Source organism: Fundulus heteroclitus, chromosome 20 (assembly GCF_011125445.2).
Source record: "Fundulus heteroclitus isolate FHET01 chromosome 20, MU-UCD_Fhet_4.1, whole genome shotgun sequence".
Taxonomy (NCBI): domain Eukaryota; kingdom Metazoa; phylum Chordata; class Actinopteri; order Cyprinodontiformes; family Fundulidae; genus Fundulus; species Fundulus heteroclitus.
In genome coordinates this window covers 40,488,901-40,513,413 of record NC_046380.1, presented here as the reverse complement: position 1 = coordinate 40,513,413, position 24,513 = coordinate 40,488,901, and the positions used below count along the sequence as shown (strand labels likewise).

The following is a 24,513-nucleotide window of genomic DNA, read 5'->3' as shown; positions in this document are numbered from 1 at the left end:
AAGTGGAGATGAAGAGCCATTTATTAAGGAGCCAAGACTTTAAATCACTCTTCAAGAAACACCTAAATTATCAGAGAAACTGAAAAGCATAGCTGTAATGTCTTTCTTTTCTTAGTTTATGCTGGTAGTCTTTAAAGAATTCTTGAAATTGCTTACTACATAAAGAAAAGAAAAGAACAAATCAAGATGGTGCATCTTTTGGTGAGCTGTGAGCTGGAGACATTTTCAAAGTATCCACTGGCAGCCTATGAGTGGTTGCAGGGTGAGTATTTAAATGTCCTTATAAAGTGAACCAGAGGCTGCAATTTTCTGTCCATAAATAATAAACTTAATCCAAACATCCCCTCTGCACTGCAGCTGAATTTATTATGGTCCTGCTAAAAGAAGCAGTGAATGGACCAATGAATCTTCGGAGTCACCTCTCAACCTTTATTCATTGAAATGTCTGAAGGCAGGTGGGAAAAAAAAAAACAAAATCAATATTTGTTATGTCCTGTCAGAGCACAGGGGAACCAATAAAATTAAGATTCTTCCAGAAACCTCAAAAAGCTTTGTGTTTTTAATTTGCACAGGAGCTAACAAATAGTGGGAAATTATTTTAGCTAGCATACTTTCTAGCAGCGGGCAAAATTAACTTTTAGCATGTAGGAATCCAAGCATGTGGGAACAGAACTTTGCAGGGAAGAGGGTGGATTCACTCACTCAGTCACTGAATTTATGCTCTGACCAAAAATAACTTACGATAATGTAGAGAAATGAAAGTCATCTTGTCACAGGCTAGGGGATGTGGCTAAGCTGCATAGACATCATATACGAAGACGCCTCGTTGGGCGCGGGCTCGTACGTCAACGTCACCGGCATATTGTATGTGGCAGAAAGAAGTTAAGTTCTGTTGTAGTGAACGTCGATCAGAGAAGATGGCTCATTCCTGTGCTGCATGGAAATGTACCAACTGTTTTATATATATATATATATATATATATATATATATATATATATATATATATATATATATATATATATATATATATATATATATATATTATGTGTGTGTGTTATGAATATAAAAGTCAATTGGTTAAATCTAAACATTGTGGTCTTCATTATTTCATAAAACCGTGTCACATGTGAACCTTTTAAGTTCTGGTATAGTCACAGATTAGGAACAGACATTTTGGGGGAGTATTAAAGAGAAAGTTACTCATATGAGAATTCCTTGGAGAATAAAGTAAAAAAAAAAAAAGACAAAAGTGGTAATATTATGAGAAAAACATCATATTATGAGAATTAAGGGGAGGGGGGGGGCATTTCCAGAATAGTCACAGTTTGCAGAACTATCTCAGTCCTGGAGTAATAGGGCTAGGTTAGATTCTTTTAATTTTTTTTATTCTTTACGAGTATAAAGTCAGGAGAATGAAGCCAAAGGGATATGAAAATAAACTTGTAATATTACAAAAATAGAAATATTACAAATATAAAGTATGTTCTGAGATTAAACTCCCTCTGATACAGTTTAAGTGACTCAGACTAACGGCAGATTTGCCACATTCAACATGGCGGACGCTCTGACGCATCCGCAGCGTAGGCAGAACTGCTAACTTCCTGTAATGAAGTTGAACAGAGTGCTAATGATAGCTTTTAAATGAACATAAAACAAAGATTCACTTTGAGCATTTTTTTTTATTTATTTCTGTCTTCTTCTTCAGCAATGCTACAACCATGCATTTTGTTTTCTAATGATGATTTGATTTATTAAAGTAAAATCTATCCAAAACACCCTGGCTCTATATTAAAAACTAATTGCTCCCTAACCCTAATAACTCATGCCACCCTTGGCAGCAAAAATTACTATCAAGTGTTAAGAATAGCATGATAATAATTAGCACCACTGTAGAGGAATTGTGGCCCATTCTTCCTTGTAGAATTGTTTTAATTCATCCACGTTTTCTAGCATGATTGAACTGTTTAAGATCATTAGACTATTTGAATTAGATGTTTGTCTAGGCTTTGTCTAAGCAACTCCAAGACTTTCATTTTGCCTTATGTTTCTTCTTTATAGTCATTTACAGGGTAATTTACTTGTAAGCTTTGGACCATAGTCTTGCAGTCTTAAACTCAAGTGCATTTTGGTAATACACAACCTTCCAAAAATATCACTCTTTTCTTGGAAGTGATTCCCCAACAAGATGTTTTGTGGGAAATATTGGATGGTGCTTTGGAATTCTCTCGTGGATGCAATTAGTGAAACTGAGCCAAAAATAAACTAGTAAATCAACATTTAGTGGTTAATCACAGCTAACGATTCATGTGGCTGTTATGAAACAGTGGTTCTCAATCCCGGTCCTCAAGACTCAATGTCCTGCATATTTTCAGTCTCCCTGCTGCCACAGACCTATCTGGAATGACCGGATTGTTAAAAGGCTTCTATAATACTTGATGGCACGCTGGTAGGACATCACAATTCTTTGAATGCAGTGTGCTGGAGCAGGGATGCACGTAAAACATGAGGGAAAGTGGACCCCAAGACCAGGGTTGAGAGTAAATGATCTAAAATGCTTAAGCTTGACAAAAAAGGCAAAAACAAAAAAAAACTCTCAATTGGTGCAAAACTTTTCCACAGCACTGTGTGTTATTCAAGTAAATTTGTCGAGTATCTATGGGAAAAGTTGTGCAGGTAAAACATTGTAGTAGTATTCTGCGACAAAGCACGTAAAATGTTATTAAAGTCATTGATCCTTATAGACATTTTGGGACATGTCAACAGAGATGACTGGTCTCACGTAGCAATTGACAGTAAAATGTTGCTACAATATTTGAGATGCAACGGGTTTCATTGTTATGCAAACATTTGGGATGATGGGTGAACCAACATAGCTATTATCAATTATCATCAAAGCTCAAAGACCAAAGTGTGGACTTACGCCTCCGACTTTTTCAAAGAATCCCCCATTGTTTCCAAAGTGGATGAGCTGCTCGTTGAAGAACCAGGTGAACTTCAGCTCCAGAGATGGGTCATGGCTCACTTGACATGGCAGAACTACACTCTCCCCAACAGTGATGTCCAGCGTTGTGGGCTTTGTAGTGATGATGGTCGGCTCTGAAACACACATTCAGGCACATTTGATCAAACCGCTCTATTCCTCTTTTTCCAGAGCAGTGATGAAAATAGCCGATCTAGTCCATCATTCTTATGGATATGTCAGACTCAGTTCACTGAAGGACATGCAGCAAGGAGCACACAGCAAACCAGGGTGCACGGCTACAATAAGTGGAATTAGTTTCAGCCTGAGCTCGTCTCTGTTGGGACTCTGAGACGTGTCTTTCCTAAAACTGGGAAGCAGCCATGTGTCAATGTCAGCTCAGCCTGGAACTCTCCTCCATTGGGCGTAAATTCCCTGAACACACTGCAAAGGAAAACAGTAAACAGCAATCCCTCTAATCTTCAGCGCTCTCCATCTAGGTCTGCAGTAACGTCACTTTTTCAACATATGGGAATAAAGCCACTGTCCTTTATCTGCACTTGTCCAAGAGCAGTGGAAGAGGAAGCTGTGAAGACATGAGAGAGGTGAGATAAGAAGTTGTCCTTTTGAGTGTGCAGCACCTATCTCCCTCTTGGGGGTGCTGTGATTACTTGGTTGAAATTGCCACTTCGAGCACACACATAAAGTAAATAAACCATGGCAAATGATTCGTGGTGTGGGCATGGCTGCATGTAGAATGTGCTGGCAGTGCAGTCCTTATTCAGGGTGAATTTGACACCCTCATTCTGGTGGCTGCTACTCTCACATGTGTTTTTAATGTGATTCATCCTAGTAGACAAAATACCATCAACGGGTAGCTTTTGTAGTCCACACAATAAAGTGCCTCCAGTAGGTCCGCTCCTCTATTACAGGGACTAAATGGTGGATGATGGAGCTGCAGTACAAGTGGTAACGTGACAATAGAGAATCAAGGTTTTGTGTAAACTCTCACCTGCCTTTATTGCAAATGCTGTAAAGTAAGAACTGAAAACAAATATGTTAAAAATTAAAAGGCTAACAAGCACACTCGTTAAAAAAATGTGTTAGGGCCATTTTTGGTATTATTTTAGTCCCAAATGATGTGCGAAAGGCAGCGGAGAAAGACTGATGGTTAACAGCAAGTAAAAAAGTCAACACCCCTATTACACAAGTATTAATTTGGGTGAAAAACAAAATAACAAACAAAAAAAATAAAATAAAAAATGTTCTGTATTAAAACTGCAAAAATAATTCTCTCTCTCTCTTTTTAGAAAAATCTGAAAAGTGTGGGGGGAATGTCTCATCACTCCACTTTACTCTGATGGCCCATAATAAAATCCACTTCAATAAACTGCCTTCTGAGGTCATGTCATTAGTAAACTTGTCTACAATGTAATGTCAATAAATGCAGCTGTTCTGTGTAGACCTCGTTTTTTTTTTTTTTTTTTTAAGAGAACATAATGAAACATCATGAAGAACAAAGAACACAACAGGAATTTGTGGAGATCTTTACAGCAGGTTGAGATTATAAAACAATATCCCAGGTTTTCAACATCTCACAGAGCTCTGTTGAAACGGTCATCTGAAAATGAAACAAGTATGGCAAAACTGCAAACCTACCAAGGATTGGCCTCCGAGCAAAACAGACAGGCTGGGCAAGGACATCATTAGATGGGAAAGTAGCAGAGAGGCCCATTGTAACTCTGGGGTAGTTGCACAGTTTCACAGTAGTAGTCAGTAACAACACAAATCCTCCCTTTATGAAATATTGGTCAGCCTCATAGAGAAAAAAAGCCTTTATGAGGCAGGCGACCACAAACCGTTAATCCAAGAAATAAAACCTGAAAAAAGGTTCCAATGTCAGATGAGACTTGAAATCTTTGGAGTTGATGTAAAGTATTATGCGCAGCAGAAAGTTAACAGCACATCACCATGAACATGCCATCCCCATATAGCAGGGGTATGCAACCTGCAGCCCTGGAGAAGCATGTAACTCTTTAGACTGCCCATTTTGGCTTTTAATGACTGGGCAAAAATGCAAAAGAATTAACCAATGCTACAAAATCTATAGGTACGTATGCTCATTATGTCAGCTTTAGTAGTTTTCCAAGTGACCTCATCATAAATATTCATAGCAAGAAGTGTAAGGAATATCCTGTCAATAGGTTGCAAACAGCATGCAAAAAGGCAAAAAGGGCTCTTGTAAAGGGTGTAAAGGTCGTTAATCCTTGACATAGTGGTTAATGAGTTTGGCAGTACAATGCTGTGGGGATGCTCTTCTTCAGTACGGACAGTCAAGTACGGTTGGAGCTTTGATGGGAAGACGGATTCAGCTAAAAGCGGGATAATTTTATCAGAAAACCTCTTAGAGGTTGGGGTGGAAGCTCACCTTGCAATAGGATAGATCAAAGCACATTTGTGTGTGAGAATGACCTAGTCAAAGTCTAGACCAAAATTAAATTGGGAATCTGTGGCAAAATTTAATAATTGTTGTTCAAAAGACACCCTCCATCCAACATGACCAAGCTTGATCACTTTTGTTGATAAAAATGGGCATAAAACAACAACAACAACAATATAGCTTTGCAAAACTGCTGGAAACAGCAAAAGCCTATCAGCGGTCATTTAATTGCAAGATGGTTCTATAAAGTATTAACAATGGTTTTATAAAACAAAAAAACAACTGAATGATTTTCCTTTCACTGCCCTAATCATGAAACATGGTATAGTACGTATTTTGATAGGCTGGTATAACACCTTGTTTCTAACACAAACTCCTTTCCTGCCTGCCTGTCGTGTGTTCTCTCAGGGCCTCCAGGGAGTCACTCTGACAATGACAGTGGACATTTTTATGCTTATTATCCTCCTCCGTCATCATTTGTGACATATTATATGCACAACCCAGGTTGGTTACACAATCGCATGCAAGGCTGTTGAGCGTAATTCGATTCATTTCCGTCTTGTATAATGCCTTGTTACCTGCTGCCACTGTAAACGAGCGGAAAGTAACCCATTCACTTAGCAGGGTCAGGAAGAGACAGCACGGAGAGCGTGTTAATGCACTCCAACAGACTGGGTGGCACCAAAGCAAAGTGCTAAGGTGGGTCAAACACAGGCTGCCATATTGAACCTCATTTTAGAATATAAAATAAGTAAAGACTAATCCTTAATGAACCAGAACAAACAGCTTAGAGTCTGGTCTAAGTAAACATCTTCAGGTACATATAAAAAATAAATAAATAATAATAATAATCTGTATTTTTTGCCCCTTTCAGAATGAAACTCAAATATTTTATAGACTCATTATGCATAGATTGAAATATTTCTGGCTTTACTGTAACTTTAATTATTATGGCTTACAGATAATAAGAGCCCAAAATCTGTGTCTTGGAAAATTTGAATATTACACAAGATCAACAAACAGTATATTTTCAAATATGATGTCAAGCTTCTGCGCCCAATACTTGGTTTGGGCCCTTTTTTGCATGAATTACTGTATCAATGCAGCGTGGTATAGAAGCGATCAGCCCGTGGTACAGCTGAGGTGTTCAGGAAACTTTGATAGCTGCCTTCAGGTCATCTGCCTTTTTGGTTCTAGTGTCTATCATCTTCCTCTTGACAATACTCCATAGTTATTGTGCTGGGTTCAGGTCAGCCTAGTTTGATGGCCAATCAAGCGCAATGACACCATGGTTATAGGACCAACCTTTGGTACTTTTGGAAGTGTGGGCTGGTACCAACTCCTGTTGGAAAATAAAACTGGCATCTCTATAAAGCCGGTCAGCAGCAGGATGCATGATGTGTGATGTTCAAGCAATATGGATTCTGTGCCTCTCCATCCTTCCTCCTGACTTCAGGAACTTGATTTTTAATTGGAATGCAAACTTTACTTTCACATCAGAGGACGCTGGACCACTGAGCAGCAGTCCAGTTGTTTTTCATCCTTAGCCCAGGTAAGAAGCTTCTGACGCTGTCTCTGGTTCAGAAGTGCCTTGACATAAGTAATGCAACATTTATAGCCCATGTATGGGATTTGTAAGCATTGGCTCTTGATGCATTGACTCTAGCCACAGTCCACTCCTTATGAGGCTCCACGAAAGTACTGAGTGTAAGTTGCTGGTGCACCTTCTCCAAACGCAATTTTCCCTCCACTCAGTTTTCTATGTATCTATATATGATTCTTCAGCAATGATCTTTTGAAGGCTGTCAGTGACTCTCTTCTGGACATCTGTCCCATCAATAGTCTTCCCCATGATTGTGGCACCTACTGACCCAGATTGAGAGACTGTTTAAAGGCTCAGGAAACCTTTGCAGGTGTTTTGAGTTAGTAAGCCATTTTTTTGTGACAACATGAACTTTTAATATTTAAGTATTTCACAACAGTTAAAATTTCCCGAGACACTGAACTTGTAGTTTTCATGATCGGTAAACCGTAATCCTGAAAATTACAAGAAATTAAGACTTTAATTTTTCATTTGACTCTAAAAGGAATCTATATAACATATGATCTACTTTCTATGAGTGAGAAAAAATATTTAACCTTTTCCTAAATTTTAAGTTTTAGGGATGTATTGTGATTTTCCTTTTAAAGTAAAAAAGTAAAGAAAAAAACATGCATGTAAAATTGTAAAAAGTATGATGGCTTTTGAAGCGTCTTTAGGTATTGGCATGTGTGGGCATTGTGTGTGCCCAGATTTCACTCGCTGACTCGCTGACTGCTGCTGACAGGCTCCAACTCCCCCTAGGCCCCTGTGGATAAAAGAGCTAAAGAAAGTGAAAAAGGCCAGCAAAATGAAAAGCACATCTAAAAAAAAAAAACTGCTAGTGCTCCTGTTGAAGGAAGGCCGAGTGCCAGCCATGTTTAAAAAGCAAGAAATTAAAGAGCGGAACGCGAGTTTGTCCCCACCGACGGGGAACTGTCCTGTGATATTATGGTATGTGTGTGAATTAATACATTTTGTTTTGACTGGGGTGATGCTTGCTGGTTATGTGCGGGAGGCTCCACTTCTGCTTCTGGGTCTGACTCAGGGTCAGAGATGTACGGCTGTATCATTTTGCATCTGTTTGCAGCTGTCATGTGTATAAAGTGCGAGCGTAAACATTGAGTTGGGGGGCACTGACAGCTACACCTTATTTGCATAAAATTAAAACGGTACATTTTAAATGAGCTCAAAATAGGGGAAACTGGGGAGGTGAAATCTTATTATATGGGAACGACTTTGTGCAAAAAAAATTTAATGATCATGTTATAGCCCATAGATGGATCCTACATTTTTAAAGGAAGCATAGTAGGCAGCAAAGAAATTAAGTTTGGCTTGTAGATTTAAAGGAGCAATGAGCAAAATGTTATGATTTCAGATAGAAATAACAAAAAAAATATTTTTGTGAAGAACTAAAGGTATCTCTTTAGATCGACTACTGTTAAGCGTCACACACTATCTCTTGTTTACATAGCTGGGCTGGTCGTGCATGTGCACGTGAACAGTTGCCACTCAGGGCTTAGCCCCTCCCTGCCCATAACATGCCACCACCAGGCACAAAATGGCGGAGAGCATACCCATCAGATCGAAACTTTCTCTTGCGAACAACATTATAAATTTAGGAGGAACATACTTCTTCTCTAGAAATGTTCCTCTGAAGGGTGATGCTGTTTTGCTATGTTTGTGTCCTTTGCAAATATGCTATGAGAAGGGGAAATGGTAGAGCGGAGAGAGAGAGAGGCGTGGCTTCATACACATCCTGTTTTGGTCTACAGACAGCACTCAACCTTCACCTAGTGGTGAAAAATCGCTAATTGCTCCTTTAAGTCTAAGGACTGGTGTGTCTTTAAAAGCCAAAGAGCCACCTCGGTGCCACGCAGGTACATCTCTTGTGTGTGTCATCCTCCCATGGCTGCCTCAATAGGTTCTGTAGGATCACAGCGTGGAAATGGAGGGGAATTGACTGTACTGATCTCACCATCCCCAACAAGCAATGTTTGGAACACAATTGGGGGAAAAATATGTTGTGAAATTAAACGTAAAACAGTAGACAAACATCAATTATATTGGCATTATATTGGCATTCTGAACAGCAAGAATCCATACTGAAAGTTTTTTGTTTCAACATAAAACAGCTGTACGTGTATTGTACTTTAGAGATGTCTGGAGCCAAGTCCAACATTAGGGAGCGCATGTGAACAAAGCAAAGTAAAACATACATGCCTATTAAAGTTTTTAAAAATATCTTTCTTAGATTAGGATGTCCCTATTTTCAGTGTAACACAGAGAAACCTTTCCCTGTGGATATGTGGAAGAAAACTTAAGCCACCACTGCTAAGAGAGGGGCAGGAAATCCTGTATTTACTTCTGGAGATCTCAACAAGTAGGATACAGAGATACGGATGCTGATGCAAACAGCTACATACTTATTTGGTGAAGGAGACTGTATTCAAACGGTTACAAAACATGACAAAGCTCTAAAGCTGAAGACAGTACTCACCATTTGATGTTTACATCAATGAGAAATGGCTCGACGCAAAGCTCTGTGCTATTCTAAAGCTGATGACTTACTGAAACTGCCTCACAGTGGGGACACTCAGAGAAACAACGGAAGAATAAATTAGGATTGAGTGGCAAACAGTGCCAGCTAACTGTTATGAAGTAACTCCCAGCTCCATACTGAGATGTACCAATAAGCCTCTCGTGGGCTGTTTCGCCACAAAACCTTATGAATACCCTTCTGCTTTAATGGGCTTCTGCTGTAATGCATTGTTCTTGTGTGTAACTACAGCATATATGGTGACTCAAAAACGTATCCACACCACTAGAACTGTAATTCCCATAGTGTTGCAATTTTATGTGACAGACCAACAGAAAATGGTGTGAAGTGAAAGGATTATGGGATAAAAGGGATAATGTTTATAAATAAAGTCCAAAAAGTGTGTAGTGCATTTGTATTCAGCCCCACCAACTCCACACTCTGGACCTTTCTCTGAAGTTACAGCCAATGTTTTGTGTGGCATGCCTCCACCAGCTCTGCACAGCTAGACAGATATCTTAACCCATTCTTTGAAAATAGCTCAAGCTCGGTCAGACTGGATGGAGACATTGAACATCAAACCTCACCCCCAGGTTAAAATCCCCAGGCTAAACTCCACATAAAATCTATCCTTGTGTTCAGTGATGCTGTGTTAATTTATCAATTCCAAATCTTCCGGCAGCTTGTTTCACCAGCTCCTACTCAGCTCTTACTTTTTGAATCTATTTTTAGATGTGTTTGTTTGTTCTTGTGCTCTTCCACCTCACTTGTAAACATTATGAAACTTTTGTGGACAACATTGTTTTCATATTAAAGTGTAATTCACTCCCATGTAAAAGCATAATCCTGCTCCTAGACAAATTAGAATAATTCCATCAAAGTGTGTAGGGATATGTAGGAAGGGGTCGGGGATCTTTGCTGTGTTCAGGTTGGGGGGAAAGCAGCAGCTAGCTTGATTTGCCATATTGAACCATAGACAGTGAGGAGAGTGTCACTGGTACTTATGCCTCGGTTTGGTCTTTAGAGGTGGAAGATTTTTCACCCCCCTCATCACCAGAGGTTGAGGGAGTCTTTGTAGAGCCCAGTGAGCCAGAGCCTTATTAGTTTTAGCCATTGGCTCAAGGCGCTGACTCAGCAATGCCTGAAGCTGGTGCTGCCAAGGCAGTGGAAGACAGGATCAGTCCAATTATTTATTATCATATTTATTTCCCACTTTGTAATCCACTGCGGGATCACTGACAGCTTTGCGCATACATAATTAATTTGCAATGCGGAAACAGAGTGTGGCTGATCTGCCCGCTTTGCTCTGACTGCAGACAGGTTTTAGGATGAGGCAGCAGCTGTCTGCCTGTGAGACAGCACTTAGGAAAGTAGGAAGAGTTCACAGCAGCCCCTTTCCTGGCTGCCTCAAGACAGGTAACTCCAGAGAAAAAATGGTGCCTTTACTTAACTTCACCAATAACACATAAAACATTGCTAGATTTGTTGCTAGTCACTTTTTTGAAGAAAGAAAGTCGCTAGAGGAGTCTGAAATGTGCAACAGTGCTCACTGCTGAGGTACAAGACAGAGCTGTGTTTTGTTTTTTAAGATGAAGCTGCTTTTATACCCCACAGCAACAGAGCTACTGACATCAGTTTCTCCAAATTAGATCACAAAAACCTTCTAACCAACACAAAAGCAGGATTTCAACACATATGCTCTAATTTGTCAAAAATAATGACCAGGATATGTTGACAGAACTATAAGACAACCATGTTAGCTGTTTATTGGAAAAAAAGTAAATCTTGGGGTGAGTTACTCTTTAATTTTTTTCAAGCCTTTTGTTCCGGGATCACAAGTGCCATGCTTCATTTGTTTCAAGAGATAAGCTATTAGCCCTTGGTATGTGTGCTGTGCCGTCCCCAACGAGCAACCCAATATTTCCCCCGAGCTAAGTAGGAGGAGACATGGGACATGCATCGTATCGGGCGTCGCCACTGTAAGCAGAAGGTACAGACCCTTCATCCTGTCCATCATCATGGAAAACGTGAGATTTACAAAATAATGGATTTGTGGAGCTCAGTCAGAACCAGAAGGGCTACAGAGAGAGGAGCTTAATTATACTGACTGCGACGTGGCTAAAGGCTGGTTCACACGGCAGGATTTTTAGCCTGATTTTCACGCCGATCTTCCCCTTCTGAGAGGCGACGTGCTAAGAGGCACGCCAATTATCTTAAGAGATAATCCTGCCGTGTGTGGTGTTTTAAGAGCGATCCGGTCCAGTTGGTGGATCGTTGGGACCACTCTGACCAAATCGGGGATATTCACATGCTGGATTGTCTTGCCCCGATATTCTAGTGTGTGTTGTGTCCCCTGAGGACAAACAAGCAGACAGCCTGTTGAATGTGACGTGTAGCCAATCAGAAAGAGAGGTGAGGTATTCCCCGGGAGAAAAAAAACAACAACAAAAAAAACTCACTTCCATTTCATAGTGCAGCAAGCGTAGAGACCCCCGGTCACGTAATATCCTCTTCTTTAATCAACAGCTTTTCTTTTTTTATGTTTTTCTCATTTAAAATTAATTAGTCCACAAACTATTGCCATTATTCTTCCAGGTCGTCCATGTCTATTTACTCTATACTTACATTTAATCTTGAGAGGATTCGCAAAATGTTCCCTCTGATATCTGAATTATCTGAATGTGGCGTGTTGAGTTTGACATCTGACTGGACACATCACACTCTACAAACACACATGTTTTATCTAAGATTTTTTATCGTTACATGTAGGATCTCTCAGGCTTTGAAAATTGGCCGACTATTTTAAAATCCTGTGGTGTTAACCAGCCTTAACTGTGCTAACTTCAGACACATCCATAAACATGGGCGGGTTTCATTTACTCCGGGCCAGCAGAACCAGGTAGAGCAGTGAGAAGAGAGGAAGGGGTCTCTCTGTGTTTGTGAATGATGAATGGTGTAACTCTGGGCATATATCAAAGAGACAGTCTGCAGTAAGAACATTGAATTGCTAGCTGTTAGCATCTGCACAGGGAGTTTATATATCTCAGTAACGGTATATGTTCCTTCCCTCTGCCAATACTGAAGCAGCCTGTGATGCCAAACACAGCATCTCCATGCTCCTTTCCTCCCCTGTCCTCCACTCTCCATACCTTCACCCAATGTGCTACCTGCCATATCAGAGACATTATAGGCCGACACAAAGGCATCACCTTTCCCTCCCCTGGGGGGTTGAAGATCACCACCTAATTCTTCTCCAGCCTGTGTATAAACCCCCATGTACACAGAGGATCAACTGTGACATGAACAGTGAGAAGATGTCTGAGGAAACTGAAAAAAAGCTCTGAGGGACAGTTTAAGCCTCATGGTGTGTGAAGAGCTATGTGCTCCTCGTTGAGAAATCCTTGACTGCATCATGGACAACATTAACTTCTGTGTGGACAACACTGTGCCTCTCATGAAGGTATGATGTTCCACCAATGAGAAGCTCTAGATCGACCCTGAAATAAAGGTGTTCCTAATGTAGAAGTAGAGAGCCTTAAGAACTGGAAACTGGGAGTAGCTGAGAGCTGTGCATGAGGAACTGAGAAGATCGAGGATGAAAAAAACATCTACAAGAAGAAGATGGAGGACCGACTTCAGCAGAACAACAACAATGGGTTTTGGGAGAGCCTGAAAACAATTTCAGGTCACAAACCAAGATTTAAGGACGTTCTTTAATATGTTTGATCAGACACGTACCCAAAGCCCTGCCCAGTCTCCACTGATGCAACCCCACTTTGAATCCAAAACCTTCTCAGTGAACTCTCTTGGTTCTCCACCTTCAGCCTTTTGTCAGTAATCCTCCTGGTTTCAAGTTCCACAATCGGCAGCTCCAAGTCTCCTTGGAAAAACCTGCTCACCCTCCGTTGCCACGACAGCACTCATGCTCACACCATGGACCTCTCTCAACTAACTTTACCTTCTCAAACAGTAAGCACATCTGCATCAGCAATTCATTTTCCGAAATTAATCTACCTTCTCAACTCTCTTCCACCTCTCCAGTGTGTTCCTGTTCTCCCCAGGCCATGTGTAGTTCCTGTGGACCAGGATCATTCACTTTACAAAAACGACTGTTTAACATTCATTATTTGACAGAGAGTTTGTTTGCATATGGGTCAGAAGCTTTATTAAGAACATGACTATTCTAATCTAATGTTTGTGAAACATCTATATTTTATCACACAAAATCCCCAGATTTTGTTTTTTTTACTTTGTGCTTGAAACAAAACAAAAATAGAAAAAGCCCTATAGTTTTATCCAACTGGTGAAGTGGTTAAAATTATTAGAGCCTCCAATTCACCTGGTAAGTCCTCTAAACAAAGACTTTTCAGGTTCACGACAAAGTATATTTCATGCAGGAAAATGTGTTAAAAGCTTTTCCTTAAAATGATCAACAGCATCTCTCAGGATGCCAGGGTTAAAACCATGTAAACTGCGGGGATTATTTGGCATCACCTTGGTGACAGAGCCCTTCATTCCTTGGTGGTATTGTTTCATTTCTGAGCAAAACTGAATATTAAAAGAAAATAGTAATTCAACTTCCAACTTACCTCCTCTTTATTTATTTTGCAACTCAGTGCCACACATACTCACCGTTTTCTCATTTTCTTCAAAACTAATCACAGGTTTCTTGAAGCTAGATTTCACTGAAAGGGAAAAAAAAGCCCTTGTCTTCTACACTGCTCTGCAGACAGATACAAGACCCTTTCTGTACTGTAGTGTGGTGTTCAGTGGCACATCTGTACCAACCTGCTGGTGATTACTGACAGATGGCTGCTCATTATTTTTCTATGTGGCTGTCAGGAATCCCACATCAAATTAATTTCACATCATTGCTGCCATTCAACATAGATGACAGAGTGCGCTTGGAAGGCAACAGCTAGAATTTAGTATTGAACTGTTATCGAACACCGTGGCATTTAGTTGTTTTTCTAATCTATGAAAGAGAACACTGTGTCAACTACTCAAAAGATCTTCTGGTTGATGTCTTCGAGAAATAAATATGAGCAAACACCAACAAGCAGGGACATTTTACTGACAACAATCTGTGGTCTTGATTAAATGTGTATCAATACAAAGAGTCCTGATACTTATATTTATACAAAAAACAAGACTTTGCTAAATTGTCTATAATCTACATAGGCAACTAGAAAGTGAATGAATCACACCAAATCTAGAAAATCTATAGTATGAACATATAGTGTGAGTCTCTAATGCACACAAGCTTAAAATCCCACAAGCTGGGAATATATATGGCAAATATATAGCCAACATCCATCCGAATAAGGCTTGAGTGAAAGGTCTTTAGGAAGTTAAATCTAAATCACACACTCTCTATAGCCATCAACATGCTTCTGGCATAATTCTAGCTGTATTTTAGCATAGTTTTCAAGTCTGACATGGTGCAGCTTATTGGCTGGTTTCCTGTCATCGGCCTGGCTTTTAAGCATAGACTATAAACTTACAGTAGGATAGAGGGCAAACTTTCAAGACACCTTCTGAAACCAGTTTTGATGTGTTTGACAGCATTGTTCTAATGGAACATACTACTGGGTCCAAGCTTCAGTTCCGACCCAGTCTGTTGCCCTCAAAAGAAATAATATTGGTTTGAATGATCAGACACAACCAGCGAGTAACCCAGGCACAAGCTTGGCAATTTAATTTTAAGATGTTGAAAGACCAGTGTCACTGTCCACAGTAAATCCAATTTTAATGACTGACACAGTGGCAACAAGGAAAAACACTTCACAAATCAGTACTCACAAATTTTGAGCCTCCCACAAAGAGCAGTCAAATGTTTTCTGGAGAAAGGTTTCATAGTCACATTAGACAAAGATTGAGGTAAATTCCCACAATAACAACATAGTACATATTTGGCTTAACAGGAATCACTTTACCAGTAGTCAATCATAGTGGTGGTAGCATTGTGATAAATGCTCCCACATACTCGGGCGTACTGACCGCCTACTGTGAGCCATGCGGACTCCACACGCAGTGGACATTACATCATCAACCTTTATTTAATCAGGATAAGACTCCTTGAGATCAGAGATCTCTTTTACAAGAGTGTCCTGTCCTGATTTGAGATTTAATGTCGAGTGTACCTACTGTTAGAAGCAACCGCACCCTGTCGGCGGTGAAACACCTTTGGTTGCCCCAGCTCTTTTCCCCTGGGGCGACCCCATTTGTATTTTAGAGTGTTTTCAATATAATTCAATTCAATTCAATTCAATTTTATTTATATAGCGCCAAATCATGAAACATGTCATCTCAAGGCACTTTACAAAGTCAAGTTCAATCATATTATACAGATTGGGTCAGATTATACAGATTGGTCAAAAATGTCCTATATAAGGAAACCAGTTGATTGCATCAAAGTCCCGACAAGCAGCATTCACTCCTGGGGAACCGTAGAGCCACAGGAAGAGTCATCTGCATTGTACATGGCTTTGCTGCAATCCCTCATACTGAGCAAGCATGAAGCGACAGTGGGAAGAAAAACCACCCATTAACGGGAAAAAAAACCTCCGGCAGAACCGGGCTCAGTATGAACGGTCATCTGCCTCGACCGACTGGGGTTACAGAAGACAGAACAGAGACACAACAAGAGAAACAAAAAAGCACAGAAGCACACATTGATCTAGTAATATACAATGCATGAAACAGAAATCTATACTTTAATCTAGAAAAGTCAGAGAAATGTTTACAGACACATCAGCTCTGACGGGCTCCTGATCGTACACGACGCAGGGAAAATTAATGTTGCAAATGCTCCGCTTGATCCTTCCTTAAGCATGTGGCACAGAGGTTAGGGAGTTTGTCTTGCAATTGCAGGGTTGCTGGTTCGATCCCCCGCACTGACTGTCTCTGTCGTTGTGTCCTTGGGCAAGACACTTCACCCGTATTGCCTGCTGACGGTGGTCAGAGGGCCCGGTGGCGCCGGTGTCTGGCAGCCTTGCCTCTGTCAGTCTGCCCCAGGGCAGCTGTAGCTACTAACATAGCTCACCACCGTCAGGGTGTGAATGTCTGTGTGAATGACTGAACTGTATTGTAAAGCGCTTTGGAGGTAATTAAGACTAGTTAAAGCGCTATACAAGTACAAGCCATTAGACTTCTTTACTTTAAAAAGAAAGAAAGGTCTAGGTACACTCGACGACATGTTAGGAAGCTGTACACTTCCTAACATGTCGTCAGTAAAATACCACTGGTTGTGCTATAGTCTTGTTTCCCAGACTGTCTAGGTGCCACTCCCAGGTTAACTGACATTCCACTCATACGTCCCATCTCGAACACTATTTTTACTATGATCACCTTTTAATGGATAGTAGCTAGTTTGATGACCTAGTTGTGTGTCCATTTCCTCTCTAAAAAAAAGTTCAAACTTGTGTAATTCTATGATTTTAAAAATCCTCGTTATCAACTGAGGGCTATGCGGCGGCACAGCTGCGCACTGTTGCCTTGCAGCAAGAAGTTGAAATCGTGACCTGTGGTCTCTCTGCATGGAGTTTGAATGTTCTCCCCTTGCATGCAAGGTTTCTCTCCAGGTACTCCTGCTAGGTAATTGGTCCCTCGAAATTGCATGGTTGTCTGTCCTGTGTCTATGTTGTCCTATGATGAATTGGTATAGCCTGCCTCTTCCCCATTGACCGATGGAGATAGGTGCCAGCCGCCCATGATTCTAGACAACGAATGGATGCATGGATAAAATCAATTAAAGTTGCTTGTTGGAATATCGTTTGTGCCATAAAAAATGGTTGAAATGTGTCTTTCAAATCTCAAACTAAATATGAGATTCACGCTTATGATGAATGTATGCTAACCTCTCACAATCATAATGCAGGCTCTGAACTTGATGATGCTCAGCAAGGCTTATTAGGGGAAGAAAGTGGTTTCTATTGGTTGAACACACAATTAGAGACATTTTATGCAAGGCTTCTACAATCTAAAGTCAGTTTGTGTGTAAGGTGCCTTTTTTTCTTTTGGTATGCTGTGAAATGCCAGTGAGTACCCATGCAGCGCGCTCCCAAGCACACCCCGACAGACAGGCTTGTGTGGAGGGAAGGAACATAGATAGGCATATGGCTGGTAGAAACCTAATGGCAGTCCACTGACCCACTGCCTGCCACCCACAGGCGTGTTTTCCCAGTTTCCCTGGTGGTGAGAGCAGCACTGTTTGAAGGTAATTGACCATACACTGATCAGAAATTACAATTTTGACCTGATCATGGCACTGGATGGAAAGGATCACCATAGCGATTAAAATTCCTCCTGAGGGGAAACATAAATGTCTATGCATAATTTCTTTGCAGGTCAGACTCAAAAAGCTGCATATCAGCCTCATGGTGGTGCTGGAGGCAACTGGTTAAGAGTTTTGTGGGGGCGTGTGACTGGCTGGAAGGTGATGAAATCTTTGAATAGTGCTAAAATACAATGCAACAATGATCTGATACACCACACTGACTGAATATTCTCTGAAGTAAGTTGCAAACACAATGTGTCACAGTGCTGCAAAGATTAATTGCCTTCACGGTCTAGAGGAGCAAACAGAAGAGAACGCGATACGATCTCACAACTTTTGACTTTATTGGCCATATGCGTTGATCGGCAGCCATCCTAATTGCAGCAGCTCATCTCCAGTGTAATCAAAATTCAGCGAGCACATCCATAATCAAGTGCAATTAATCTGCTAATATCCCCCCAGTGTTGGAATAATGGCAACATTAACGGGGCTCATCTGCCCCTCTGCCGTTTTGCTAGGTGGCTTAATACACAACAAGAAGATGCCGCACGGTATTTGACAGGTTTTCTTTCATCCTCCTGCATTCATATCACTAAAGTCAATTTGAATAGACTACTGTCATCTCCCATAAGGGTTGATCTTGCTACACAAATTTCTCCCCCGCTAAACAGGTTTGCAATCCTCAATGAAGTGATGCGTATAAATTACCCCATCCCATCTTGCAAACAATATGAGTTGTGACAGACAGGCGAGCAATCATATAAAGGAATATTTGTACATCAGCAGTACAAAGCAGCTTTAACATATGATGCCAGGAGGGAAGTGGGCGAGGGTTTAAAATAAAAGACATTTTACAAGAATAATGAGCAGATAACTGGGCTGACTGTCTACGCTGAGAGGACATATGGGGATCTGTGTTCTGTTTATCTTGATTAGCAAATCACACACAGGTAAACAACCTGCAACTGCAGTGATGACGGTTGGTTCTTCACCACCAACTCCAGACTTAAAGTTATTGGCTGGCTGAGGATCCTTTCTTCATCTTCCAGTAAGACAGAAAAGAAAAAAAAAAATTTTTTTCTTCCAAAAAAGCTATTGTGGCATACATTGCTATTCAGGTCCCTTCACTATGATACACTTAGATAAAATTCAAGTTTAAATATTTAAGGTAAGGTGACATGAATTTAAAGGCTAGGCCGGCAGGGCATTTATCAGAAAAGCAGCCAAAGGCTCTATGGCAACTCTTGAGGAGCTGCAGAGATTTACAGCTCAGGAGGGAAATTCTGGTGACAGGACAAATTTGAATTGTGTACTCCACAAATATGGCTTTAATGGAAGAGTTTGAGTGTATCTATTTAGACCCGTGTACAGGGAACATTAGGTGAGAAGTGATGCACTGCACCACAGTTAGTCAGAGGCTAATTTCAATCTGGAGTCATCAAACAAAAGATGTAGACAATATAAATAGTGGCAGTATCATTCATTAATGGAAACTTTAAATTAATTCATGTACTCTGACTCATTCCGACGTAGTTTGACTGTTCTATTTATACAGCCAATACAGAATTTCTTTGGTCTATATGCAAAATACTCCGAAAACTATCTCTGCACGTTACCCTGGACACATCGTCCCACTGTAAAACATTGTGGTGGAAACAGCGTGCAGTGGGAATCCTGTACTTCAGCACGGACAACGAGTTTGCTCACAGCTGATGGGAAGATGGTTGGAACTTAACACGGGACAACCTTGGAAGAAAACCTGGTGCTGTAAAAGACTTTAGAAAGGAGCAAAAGTTCCCCTTCCAGCAGGACAACAACCTTAAACTGGCAGCCGGAGCTACAACAGAATGATTTAGATCAAAGCTCACTCATGTGTTAAAATGACCTAAATCTAATTTTAAAATCTGAGGTTAGACTCAAAAATTTATTTTTTATTTAGTCCTGCCATCTCTAATCAGTAATGGACAACTATTTCTGAATACCAATGCATGCCACACTAATCACACTCCATTTGTGAAAGAAAAATAAAACCATCTATTCTATGCTGTTAGTGTTGACCACTTGAACCGTCACAAAGGCTGGACAAGCCATAGATTGAATAAGTTCAATCAATTTACCTTGTGCTGCTCTATTACAAAAAATCCAAATAAAGTCAGTTGTAGTCGGGGCTTTAAATAGCAGACCGAGGCTCGAAAGTCTCTAAAGCCTCAAGGTTTGGAGCAATTCTTACCTGCAGTCATGAATATACAGATCAATTTCTACATTGTAAACTCCATTAATTGTGTACAGGCGGGTGGAATTTTCTGTTGTCGGGCATCCGCATAAATGAGCAGCAAGGTGCACGGAGCGCTCCCAACATCCTCCACTGCAGCTGACTTTTAAGTATTCATAATAAATGGATTCTGTCTTTTATAATTCAACAGAAAATGGAAACATGCCTCAACAGTGATTTGTAGAAGAAAGCGCCTGTCCGGACCTATTTAAAATTCCATTATGTGATGTGTTTTCTAGTAAAAAGGGAACTAATGTAGAGATACAACGTGGAATATTCTTCCTGGTGCTACTCATATCAACATAAATAAAAGGCTTTTTTTTTTAGTATTCAATCAAATGCTTCCTCGTAGGGAGAGGAAGTCAATTAAAACACTTTCTTATAGCAGATAATTGAAGAAAAAGAAATCGAGTTTAGCAGGCTGCGGTGGTATTGACATTGCATTTCACAGAATTTTATAGACCGCAGAAGAAAGACTATTAAATGTCCCAAACCTTGGAACAAAAATCATAAACCTCACAAGAGCTCTGACTTTATATAAAAAAAATCCTTCAGAGTGATGGCAAACTTACATCATTTTTAAGCATACAGGCCAGGGATTTTTCTTTGGTAGCATTTTAATGGATTTTTTTCTCTTTGGCTTGCGTATGTCCTTTCCCAACAGGTCGACACTCAACGACAGCTGGATGTTCGCGAGCAGTTATGCTCAGACATGTTCTCTCTCAGGTGGAGAATGAGAAGACGCGAGAGAGATAATTTGCAGAGCCTGAACCCGCTCACAGGCTTTCCCTTTGCATCTACTCCATGGTGCTTTGTAGCAAAACTGCTTAAATCCAAAGACAGCTTTTTGATTGTCCAGAAACATCCTGAAATTTATTTTCAGAGACTATATAGGCAGATTTCAATAACACTGAGCATCAATTAATCTGGGAACTGAATTCAAGGAGGGAATTTGGCTAACGTGGAGAATCATTACACACAGAATAGCATAGCTCAACTGTTCTTTTTGATCTATATGGCTTACAGCTAACAAAAGCCTGAAAATTACAATATAACATAATGCCAATGGCAACTTTATTTATATAGCACATCTAATACAGATACCTCTGTCTAATGTGCTGTACACAGCACCCAATATAAATATATAAAGTAACAAATACACAAGATGAAAGGAGAATAATCAAAAATAATAAAAGTAAAAATACTAAAAAACACAGAAGATAATAAAACAAATCCTGTAGCTGACTGGAAACCAGTGCAGAGAAGCCCAACCAGGAGTCATGTGCTCACACTTCTTCGTGCCTGGACAAGCTGGACAACTGCAGGCGACGAATAGAGACCTGACTGACAATTTAAAGAGTTGCAATAATCCAAGCGACATGTAATGGAGGCATGGGTGGCGCGCTCTAGAGCAACATGAGGCGTATAGGGCTTCATTTTACTAAGCAGACGCAACCGGAAAAAGCTATATTTAGCAACTTATTTGCCTGTCAAATTTTAAAAAAGCTATCCAAAACAACACCAAGGACAGTAGTTACTCAGCGTGCCCGAGGCAGTGACATCAGACGGAGTTCCATATCCTACAATTTCAGTTTTAAAGCCATTTAGCTTAAAAAAACATTCAACATAAATTATTCAACAGAAGACCAATAAAAAAGATTTCTCATTTCAGAAATGGGCCATTATGGCCATGTTGTGGCCACCTAAGAAGACAGCTGACTTGACAGTTGTTTAGCATGCCGTCATTGACACCCTATACAAGGAGCATGTGCCACCAAAGGTCATTGCTAAAGAAGCTGAGTGACTATGGAGTATCCAATCATGTACCCAAGCATATTGATGGAGCATTAAGTGGAAGAACAAAAGTGTGGTATCAAATTTTTAGTTCTTTAAATGTATTAATAGCTTATTATCATGACATACCAATTTATGTATTTAAAATCACCTTTGTATCTGTTTTATATAATCAAGCTAAATCTGAAGTTTTGTAATCTGCAAACCATGACTGTCAAAATGAATAGAAACAGATGGGATACATATATCAACCTGGGATTTTGGTGAATAAATATAATACACAAGAGTTTAAGTTTCTAGTTAAATTAATAAAATATCTACATGTTTTATGATATTCTAAAATATTGAATATCATTATCGCCTAAACAGTTTCCACATGGAAATCTATAATAGAACCTTTCTGAACATGATTCATGGCCTTCCCTCCCTGTGGCCAATATAACCAAGATCAATAATTCCATAAATCTACTCAAGCCTGCCAACAAGGAAGGTCAGTGCAGAAGAAATAACAATAACACAAGTGAACCGTGCAAAGAGGGTCACAGTGAGGGTATAGTTCAGTGAATAAGTCAGCAAGTCCCCCAGAGACCCAAGGAGGCGACAACACCTTCCCCTGTGGAAAGAGGACAGGAAAAAGAGCCGCATGTGTGGACTACAGCCGCCTAATGCACCGCACTTTATACCCGGTTCGCATTAATTTTTTATGAAATATAACGAGTCCTAACACCGGAGCAGAAACGCAATCCACCGCCCAGATGATCAAAGAGCACAAAGACTTTTTCAGACTGCATATCCTCTGACAGCGCTGGAGGCAGCGAGGCAGGGAGCTGAGCCGTTTCAACATCTCTGCAAACACAAACAGCAGCCGATGCGTCTCTGTCTCACCAGAAACAATGACACAGAGGGAAAAAGCCCTTTTCAGGAAAGCCTGTCCGCCTTTTCTGCTCTGGTCATTTATTTATGGTTTCAAATACTTCCGTTTAGTTTTTCAAAGAGCTTGAACAGAACATGGCACAGGTCTGCTAGCTGTCAGGGTGAGAAAACAGATATTTCAAACATGTGTCTTCTGTTGTGCAGGGCAGGGTCCCTGCCGAATGAGCTGCAATAGAGAGTGACCAAATGCAAAGGGAGGAACATAGAAATACCTTTAACTGTAACAGTTCCTGTGCTGCTTGCTACTCCAAACTGGTTTCTTGCAATACAGGTGTAGAGACCAGCGTCCAATTTGGTTACGTTCCATATCCGAAGGCTGCCATTGTCCAGGATGGAGACCCTGTGGCATAAAAGGAGGAATATTAGTACTACATTAATATTAACACTTATATTTCCTAATAAAATCTCTGCTTGAGATTAAAATCCCTTTTTCAACATAGAGCTGTCTCCATTCTACCAAAGACACATGGTGGTGGACATATGCTGTGGGGATGCTTTTCTTCAGGACAACGAAGCTGGTTCAAGTTATCTTACATTACCCAATACTTAAGACAACAACACAACCACAGGTGAAAAGAGAGCAGCAGGAAAAACATAAAAAACACCAGTCACACAGACTGTGAACCTTTCTTTGATGCCATTAGATAGATTAACACCTTACCATGGTAACCAGTTTGAAAAATCCCACATCATTTAACACATTATTAGAAAACAGAGGTTGCATATTAAAAAAAAAAAGATATGTTTTTTTCTGTGTCTTTATTCTTAGGGAAATACCATGACAGCACAGTGCTCACTATATATGAACAGCTAGAGATTTGCTATTGGAACCAAGTGATACATGCACTATATATAAAGTCAACAACAAAAAAAATATTACCGCTTGCCGTTAAATCTAACTTTTTCAGTTTTAATCCAGTTAGGATCATCACAATTATTTCAAATGCAGTCAGCTGAAAGATCAAGAGGAGGAGTGTACAGAAACTGGAAGGTAAATCATTCATCTGTAGAAACAGTTCAACATTTAGTGTAAGAATGTCTAAATATGGTTAATGGACTGAATTTACACAGAGCTTTTTGACTCGAAAATAAGTCTGTCAGATGCTAAGGTCTATTTGCACAGTTTAATCAACTAATTTCAGAAACATTTCATTCAAACATGTTGACAGTAAAGGTTCTTGATTCTTGATTGCAGGATGGCAACCATGAACATCTAACCAGCATGACAATGGAATGATTTACATCAATGCATATTTACATGTTAGAATGGCCCAGTCAAAGTCAAGCCCTTAACCATTGACTTAATCTGGGAAAGGGCTTGAGGACTGAGGACTGCTGTTCAGACATTTTCTTGGTAAATCAGCTTTTCACACCTAATCTAAAAGATGGGCAGAGGTAAATGCAGCAAGACCCAGGAGGCTAAATGTTATACTTTTTTACATTGTTATTTACGAACGATTTTTAAATCCATGCGTCCTTTCCTTTCACAACAATGCACTCCTTTGTCTTGTTCTACAACCCAACTGAAATATAATTACATTTGTGGGTTTAATGGAGAAAATGTGATGAAGTCACATGAGTAGGAATACTTCTGGAAATCCCTTGTGATCTAAACAGAGATTCAATAAATTGGGTCTAAAACACAGTTTCATGTAAACTCAGCATTGACAAATGCTCAGCGTGACATTAACAACATTGATGAAAGCCTCACACAAACA

At 40.1% G+C, this 24,513-nt stretch overlaps 1 protein-coding gene across 2 annotated transcripts in view; it reads right to left on the bottom strand.

Moving 5' to 3' along the window:
- Positions 1-24,513, bottom strand: part of cntn4 (contactin 4) — a 287,425-nt gene that overhangs the window by 19,397 nt on the left and 243,515 nt on the right. For both annotated transcript variants that reach the window (XM_012874550.3, XM_036151210.1), the window contains exons 12-13: positions 23,008-23,135; positions 2,922-3,097 (exon numbers count right to left, since the gene is read on the bottom strand). In XM_012874550.3, coding sequence (XP_012730004.1) covers positions 2,922-3,097; positions 23,008-23,135 — 304 coding nt within the window. The remainder of the gene's footprint in view (positions 1-2,921; positions 3,098-23,007; positions 23,136-24,513) is intronic.